Source organism: Orycteropus afer, unplaced genomic scaffold (assembly GCF_000298275.1).
Source record: "Orycteropus afer afer isolate SDZICR_OR568_19922 unplaced genomic scaffold, OryAfe1.0 scaffold00358, whole genome shotgun sequence".
Taxonomy (NCBI): domain Eukaryota; kingdom Metazoa; phylum Chordata; class Mammalia; order Tubulidentata; family Orycteropodidae; genus Orycteropus; species Orycteropus afer.
In genome coordinates, this window is record NW_006921945.1 from 2,121,095 (window position 1) to 2,130,023 (window position 8,929).

The 8,929-nt window shown below is 45.6% G+C and overlaps 1 protein-coding gene across 1 annotated transcript in view; it reads right to left on the minus strand.

Annotated features, from left to right (window-relative positions):
* The window catches only part of TBXAS1 (thromboxane A synthase 1), a 173,694-nt gene that overhangs the window by 127,628 nt on the left and 37,137 nt on the right, over positions 1–8,929 (minus strand). Inside the window, exon 3 of the mRNA XM_007952763.1 lies at positions 5,939–5,991. Coding sequence (XP_007950954.1) covers positions 5,939–5,991 — 53 coding nt within the window. The remainder of the gene's footprint in view (positions 1–5,938; positions 5,992–8,929) is intronic.

Consider the following 8,929-nt stretch of genomic DNA (forward strand, 5'->3'; position numbering starts at 1 on the left):
AATTGAAAACACCATGGCTTGTGTCAGGTGCACCTTAATCCTCAAGCAAACATCTTTGCTTTTCAGTACTTGAAAGAGGTCCTTTGCAGCAGATTTGCCCAGAGCTATATGTCGTCTAATGTCCTGACTGCTGCTTCCATTGGCTTCAGTTGTAGAACCAAGCAATGGGAAGTCTTTGACAACTTCAATCTTTTCTCCATTAATTGCGATGCTGCTTCTAGGTCCAGTTGTGGAGATTTTTGTTTTCTTTATGTTGAGATGTAATCCATACTGCAGACTAGATTCTTCAATCTTCATCAGTAAGTGCTTCAAGTCGTCCTCACTTTCAGCAAGCAAAGTTGTGTCATCAGTGCATCTCAGGTTGTTGTTTTGTCTTCCAATCTTGATGCCACACTCTTCTTCATAAAGTCCAGCTTCTCGGATTATTTGCTCAGCATACAAGTTGAATGAGTATGGGGAAAGGATACAACCCTGATGTACTCCTTTCTTGACTTTAAACCATGCAGTATCCCTTTGTTCTGTTCAAATGACAGCCTCCTGGTGTATGTACAGGTTTTCCTCATGAGTACAATTAAGTGTTCTGGAATTCCCATTCTTCTCAATGTTACCCATAATTTGTTATGATCCACACAATCTTTTTGCATAGTCAATAAAACACAAGTAAACATCTTTCTGGTATTCTTTGCTTTGAACCACGATCCATCTGACATCAGCAATGATATCGCTCATTCCACATCCTCTTCTGAATCCAGCTTGCATTTCTGGAACCTCTCTGTCAATATACTGCTACAACCATTTTGAATTATCTTCAGTAAGATTTTACTTACGTGCAATATTAATGATATTGTTCGATAATTTCCAAATTCTGTGGGATCACCTTTCTTTGGAATGGGCACAAATATGGATCTCTTCCAGTCATTTGGACAGGTAGCTGTCTTCCAAATCTCTTGGAATAGCTGAGTGAGTGCCTCCAACATGGCATCCATTTGTTGAAATATCTCAATGGGTATTCTGTCAACTCCTGGAGCCTTGTTTTTCGCCACTTCCTTCAGTGCAGCTTCAACTTGTTCCTTCGATACCATTGGTTCTTGATTATATGCCACCTCCCAAAATGGATGAACATCGACCAATTCTTTATGGTGCAGTGACTCTGTGTATTCCTTCCATCTTCTTCTGATGCTTCCTGCATCATTCGATATTTTGCCCATACAGAAAACCAAACCAAACTCACTGCTGTCGAGTTGGATCTGACTCATAGTGACCCCTCCTTGGGTTTCTGAGGCAGTATCACTATGGAAGTAGATTGCCCAAACTTCCTGCCTTGGAAACCCAGGCAGTATCACTACAGAAGTAGATTGCCCAACTTTTCTTCCATGGAAGGAAGGTTGGGCAATGTACTTCTGTAGTGATACTGCCTCAGAAACCCAAGGAAGGGTCGCTTTATTGCAATGCAAGGCTTAAATTTTTTCTTCAGTTCTTTAGCTTGAGAAATGCTGAGTGTATTCTTCCCTTTCGGTTTTCTAACTCCATTTCTTTGCACATTTCATTACAGTAATTGGCTTTGTCTGCTCGAGCTGCTCCTTGAAATCTTCTGTTCAGCTCTTTTATCTTGTCATTTCTTTCATTTGCTTTAGCTACTCTCTGCTCAAGGGCAAGTTTCAGAGTCTATTCTGTCATCCATTTTTGTCTTTTCTTCCTTTCTTGTCTATTTAATGACCTCTTGCTTTCTTCATGGATGATGTTCTTAATGTCATCCCATAATTATTCTGGCTTTCAGTTATTGGTGTTCAGTGCATCAAATCTATTCTTTAGATGGTCTCCAAATTCAGGAGGGATATATTCAAGGTCATATTTTGGCTCTCATGGACTTCTTTCAATTGTCTTCAACTTCAAGTTGAACTTGCATATGAGCAGTTGATGGTCTGTTCCACAATCAGCTCCTGGCCTTGTTTTGGCTGAAGATATTGAGCTTTTCCATTGCCTCTTGCCACAGATGTAGTCAATCTGATTCCTGTGTACTCCATCTGGCGAAGTCCACATGTATAACCACCATTTGTGTTGTTGAAAAAAGATATTTGTAATGAATAAGTCGTTGGTCTTGCAAAACTCTATTATGTGATCTCCAGGGTTATTTCTGTCACCAAGGCCAAATTTTCCAACTACCAGTGATTCTTCTTTGTTTCCAACTTTTGCATTCCAGTCACCAGTGATAATTAACATATCTTGATTGCCTGTTCAGTCAATATCAGACTGTAGAAGTTGATAAAAATCTTCAATTTCCTCATCTTTGGCTTTGGTGGTTGGTGCATAAATTTGAATAATAGTCATATTAATGGGTCTTCCTTGTAGGCGTATGGATATTATCCTGTCACTGACAACATTGTATTTCAGGACAGATCTTTAAACATCCTTTGTGATGATGAATGCCATTCTTCTTCAGATTGTCATTCCCAGCACAGAAGATCACATGGTTGTCTGATTCAAAACAGCCAAAACTGGTCCATTTCAACTCACTAATGCCTGGGATATCAATCTTTATGTATTCCATTTCATTTTTGACAACTTCCAATTTTCCTAGATTCATACTTTGTACATTCCACGTTCCAATTATTAATGGATGTTTGCAGCTGTTTCTCAATTTGAGTAGTGCCATGTCAGAAAATAGAAGTCCCAAAAGCTTTACTTTATCCATATCATTAAGGTTAATTCTACTTTGATGAGGCAGCTCTTTCCCAGTCGTATTTTGAGTGCCTTCCAACCTAAGGGGCTCATCTTCCTCCACTGTATCAGACAGTGTTTCTGATCTATACAAAAATTTGCCCAGTAATGCAGCAGATAGTGTTTCTCTGCTGTTCATGAGGTTTTCCCTGGCCAGTTCTTTGAGAAGTGGCTGGCCTCTTCCTTCTTCCTAGTCTGTCTCAGTCTGTAAGCTACATTGAAACCTGTGCACCTTGTGCAACCCTGCTGGCATTTGAAACACTGGTGGCATACCCCAACACAGAGTAGATCAGAGAATTTGGCCCAATAGTGATTCTCCTGGGTAGGGCATCTCCACAGAGAACACATGTCCTAGTATCTATCAGGACTTTTTTTTTCCTTTATGGCTGAGTAATATTCCATCGTATGTACAAACCACACTTTGTTTATCCATCATTATTTGATGGCCACATGGGTTGCTTCCACCTTTGGGCTATTGTAAATAGGGCTGCTGTGAACATTGGAGTACAAGCATTTGTTTGAGTCTCTGCATTCAAGTCTTTTGGGGATGTGCCCAGCAGTGGAATTTCTATCTCTGAAAATGAGCTTGGGGAGAAAGGTGTCACATGTCCTGTGGATAGAAGAACTCACAGACCACAGGCCCCACAGGATGCCTTACCTCACCTAAAGGTGTCCCCACAGACCTGGAGGTCCAGGAAAGAATCATTAACACTCATGCTATGTGAGACCAGACAAAATGATCAGACTCTACGGTGGCCAGAGCCATGTTAAGAATTCGTGTGGGCTCGGCCTGTTAAATCTTGAATGGGTAAATGGTATGAACATAGCTTATTCACCAAATGCTGGGATGTTTGAAAATAAGGAACATAATCTGACACATGGAAAAGGCATATAAGTGCACAAAAGGATGTTCAACATCATTAGTTATTGGAATGCAAATCAAACCCACAATGAGATACCACTTTACACTCACTGAAACCAAAAACCAAACTCGCCGCTGTTGAGTTGATCCTGAATCATAGCGACCCCTCCTTGGGTTTCCAAGGCCGTATCTCTACAGAAGTAGACTGCTCAACCTTCCTTCCCAGGAGTGGCTGGTGGGCCTGAACCACCAGCCTTCTGATTAGCAGTCAGATGCCTTAGGCATTATGCCACCAAAGCTCCCCTCACACTAACTAGAATGGCTTTTATAAAAAATGAAATGGAAGATCACAAGTATTGGTGGGGATATGGAGAAAGCAGAGGTGGCGTGCGATGCTGGGAGAATATAAAATGGTATAGCTGCCATGGAAAACAGCTTGGTGATTCTTCAAAAAGTTAAACCCAGAGTTACCATGTGGCCCAGCAATTCCACTCCTGGGCATAGACCCAAAAGACTGAAACAGAGACTCAAACAGATGCTTGTGTACCAGCGTTCACAGCAGCACCATTCACAACAGGCCAAAGGTGGAGACAGCCCAGGTATCCATCGACAGAGGAATGGATCAACACGATGTGGTCAGTATATACCAAGGAATATTACTCAGCCCTGAAGAGAAATGAAGTCCTGACACATACTAGGACATGGGTAAACCATGAAAACATGCTGAGTGAAATAAGCCTGATATGAAAGGACAGACATTCTAGATTCCACTTCCATGAAATATTTAGAATAGACAAATTCATAGGGACAGAAAGCAGATTAGAGTTGATGAGGGGCTGTGGGACGGAAGGTTGGGCGATCTACTTCCATAGAGATTCTGCCTCGGAAACCCAAGGAGGGGTCACTATGAGTCACAGTCGACTCAACGGCAGTGAGTTTGGTGGGAGGGAGAATGGAGAATCACTGATTAATGGGCACCGAGTAGATAGCGGTGAAGGTTGTCCAACATTGTGAAGGTAATTAACGGCAATGAATTTACACTTAAAAATGGCAAGTTTTATGTTGTGTATATTTTAACACAAGAAAACTTTTTGAAAACACAAAATTCAGGACAAATCAAGGGCAGGACCATGTGGCTTTGCATGCTGAGAAGTAGGGAGGCCATCTATCCCGGGACGTCTACCATGGTCTTCACGTACACTCTTTCCAGGGACAGTCGTTAATAACACCCCTTTTACTTTTAAAGGAGTCTGGGTGGCATTCAGGGCTAAGTGCTCAACCACTAACTGAAAGGTTGGTGGTTCGAACTCCCCCAGAGGCACCTTGGAAGCAAGGCCACAGCCTTGAAAACCCTGTGGGGCACTTGTACCCTGCACATGCAGCCACGAGGCAGCACTGACTCAGCGGCAACTGTTTGGATTTGTTTTGTTTGTTGACTTTCAAATGTGCTCTGTGGTGGATAAGACATCATAAACTCATCCCGCCGACAGCACACTCTACCTGGAGAGAGAGATTGGCCAACCAGGTTCAAATGAGGTTTAGATCAATTCACAGGGAAAGACCTGGCATGGGTCATCTGGGCTGATTTCCCTTGTCCAAGTTCTATTTGGAGTTCCTGGGTGATGCAAACAGTTAACATGCTTGGCTGCTGACAGAAAGGTCGGCAGTTCGAACCCACTCAGTGGCACCTTGGAAGAAAGGCCAACGATCTGCTTTCATAAAGATGACAGCCTAGGAACCCTATGGGGGCAGTTCCACTCTGTCCCACGGGGTTGGTATGAGTCGGAATTGACTTGCTGGCACACCGCTGGAAACTCATGTTCTGTTTGAAGTCCCTGGGAGGCACAAACAGTTAACATGTTTGCCTGCTAACCAAAAGGTTGGTGGTTCGAGTCCTCCTTGGAAAAAAGGGCTAGAGATCCCCTTCTGAAAAACCAGCCATTGGAAACCCTATGGGGCCCAGTTCTACCCTGACACCCATGGGGTCACCGTGAGTCCGAAGCAGCCTGACAGCAACCAGTATGTTCTGAGTATGCTCTGAAGGCATGAAGGGCAACCTGCCCCATTGTAGCACGCCCTTGGGTGCAGCAGTGGGAGATGGCTGAGACACCCAGGACCTGGCCCAGTTGACCAACGTCCTTCCACTGAAGACAGGCACTTTCAGGCTAGCACAGTGGCCCCTCGGGCAACCTTGGGGCCTTCTTAAGGAGCATTGTCTATATCGCGTGGCACCTCTTTCAGGGCCCCCAAAACATACAAACACACGTAGCAGTCCTAGTCTTGTAGTTACTTTCAGAGCAATTCAACTTGCAGCAATCACACCAATCAAACGGCAGCAGAATGGGGCTTCCCTCTTACCCGCACAGGGGTCCGTATAGCCTTCGGAGCTCCAGCTGGCCTTCCCAGAAACCCTGCAGAAAAACAGCACCGCGTAAGAAGAGGGAGGGAGCACAGTTTCAGTTATTCAGACAGTCTGACAGTAGTCTGCACGAGTGTGAACACAACTACATAAACAATAATTTAAAAAAAAACTGAAGTGATACTGTTTTCAAGAAGTTCGGAGTATTAGAATAAACTAACAGCTTTTGAAAAATATTGCTGAGTAGAAGTCTTGGTCCCCTCTGCTTTAACGGACAGAAGAGGTTGTCTGTACCCAAATGATTTGTGTCTAGTGACTATGAGAATATTTGAGAAGGGGTTGCTTGCTCAACAATGTTGACATTCCCCTCTGCAGTTTGGTTTATGTTACGGTTTTTTGGCAAGTCTCTTTTCCCAGCCATTACATGTGTACACTTCTACTGAGTCTATCCAAATGATTGCAAAATCTGAACTATCATCATCCAAGCTGAATTTTAACTAGAATGAAAATATCTAAAATGTTAAGAAGCTTAGAGTACCTTTATATGGGATGAAGCACTAGACACAGTTTGCAGCGGAAAGGGCTCTTCCTGGAGATATGCATGGGGTGGGGTCGGGGTGGAGGGTCAGAGAATACTAGAAACATTGTGTCATGGTGAGGCAGTTCCACCCAGATATGGATGGGTGGCCTGGGAGTTGGAAAGATGCTAGATCCATTGTGTGGCAGGGATGGAGTTGTGTCGTGGGGAGCAGATAGACATGGGGGAGTTGTGTGGGTGGAGGGCTGGAAAATGGTAGACCCGTTGGATCGTGGAAATGGAGTCCATTGGCAGATATGGATGGGTGGAGCAGGAGGGAAGGATGAGAAAATGCTTGACCCATTGTGTTGTAGGGAGGGCATTGTGTTGTGGGGGTGGACTATATGTGCAGATATGTATGGGTTGGGGTGGGAGGTGGAGGGTTGGAAAATGCTAGACTCCTTATTTATGGAAATGGTATATCTGGGCAGATATACAAGGGGTGGGTGAGGGTGGAGAGTTGGGGTGGAAGACTGACACTTTGAAGTGGACAGATACCCTATTCTCATAAATCCACTGAATCTCACAGTGTAAGCAGGCCATACAGCAGGGAGAGGCTCCAGGAAGATAAGGATAGTCGTTGACATGATGGTGTTCTAGAAAGATCTTGGCAGGGTTTGTGCATACAAAGATGGTGAGCAGAAAAGGAGCATGGGTGGAGCCCATGCAGCGGCAGGGGTGTGGCGTGCCCGCACGTGCACAGTTACACGGTCTCCCTCAGCTCACTGATACGGGACCAGGTTAATTACTCCCCTGAGTAATTAACAACTGATCCTTTCCCCCAGAAACATGTGGCCCTTGTGTTCTCTAATTCCCTATCTGGGGCGTTGCTCTGCTTGGACGCTTCACAGTTACCTCAGAGATCTCCCGGGAAGCTTGATAACCTGCTGTCTGTGGACCTGACCTCCCCCCTCCACCCCTGCCCGAGAGCGAGAGCGAGAGCGAGATGAGAGGAGAAGGTGTTTAAACTGCTGGGAGAGGGAACAGTAGCAACAATCAAGAGTGGGAAAGACCAGGGAGCTGAGGGAGAAAGGGACGGGAAGGACTCGCAGAGCCAGAAATAGCCAACAGGACTGTTATCTGGGCCAAGGCCAGCCTTTCCGGGGCAAGGTGGGGAGACTGTAAACAAATATTATGAGATTAGGCTCAAATTAGTCCTTCTGCCTTCCTTCCTTCAGTGGGGTCTGGTGGCAGCGACCCCCTGAGTTAGAATAAACCAACTGCCCCACTGAAAACCCAATATAAGAAAAATAACCACGGATGACACAGGCCTGGGCCTGGGTCTAAAATGCCTGTGGGACGTGTCAGCTGCCTGTCACTCTGGGAACTCAAGGCAACACACACGAAGCTAAACGCCATCCACCATCGAAGCTTCTCCCTGACCCAGCTTCCCTCCTGACCTTCATCCCACCACAAAACTTAGACCCTGCTGGACTCATTATGCCTTGAATTCTTGACCCCCTGTTGGAGCACAGGCTTCCTGAGTAGTACAAACAGTGAAGTGTTCAGCTGCTCAGCGGAAGGCTGGAGGTTCGAGTGCCCCCAGGGGCACCTCAGAAGACAAGCCTGGCAGACTGCTTCTGAAAAACAGCCATTGAAAACCCCACGGAGCACAGTTCCACTCTGCCCTCCATGGGCTACTGTGAGTCACATCTGGTTGGTTCTGGGAACTGGTCACAGCTATTAGCTGTGCCCCGCAATGTGCTTTTCTCTGCCACTGGGCCGCGCCCTCCTCAGTCCCACAGAGATCTCAACACCGACGAGGTCCAATCCGCACACAGAGAACCAGCTCATCCTTCTTCTTCCATAGCCCTCCACTGTACGTGAATAACTTCCTCTGGTCTCTCGGGACGTCCCTGGATGACACCGATGTCCGCACTCTGCTACCAACCGAAAGGTTGGCTGTTCGAAGCTAACCAGTGATGCCATGGAAGAAAGGCCTAGCCATCTGCTCCCGGAAAGATTCCAGCCAAGAAAACCCCATGGGGCAGTTCTACTGTGTAACACACGGTGCTGCCATGGTCCGGATTTAACTCACAACAACAACATTGTTTTCGTTTTTGTTTCTTTGGTTTGTCTTTCTGGGCTGTCAGCAATCCTGCCCAGTGCTCTCTGTCCCAGAGATGGTGGAGGGGTGGATGGGAGGTGGATGGATAGTGGATGAGTGGGTGGATTGTTGAGTAGATGGTAGATGCACGAAAGGTGTATAGATGTTAACTGAATGGTGGATGGATGGATGGTGGAGGGGTGGATGGAAGATGGATGGATGGTGGATGAGTGGATGGATGGTTGGATGGATGGTAGATGGATGAATGGTCGATGGATGTTAGATGAAAGGTGGATGGATGGATGGTGGATGGGTAGTGAATGGTGGATGGACGATGGATGGTGGATGGATGGATGATGGATGGAT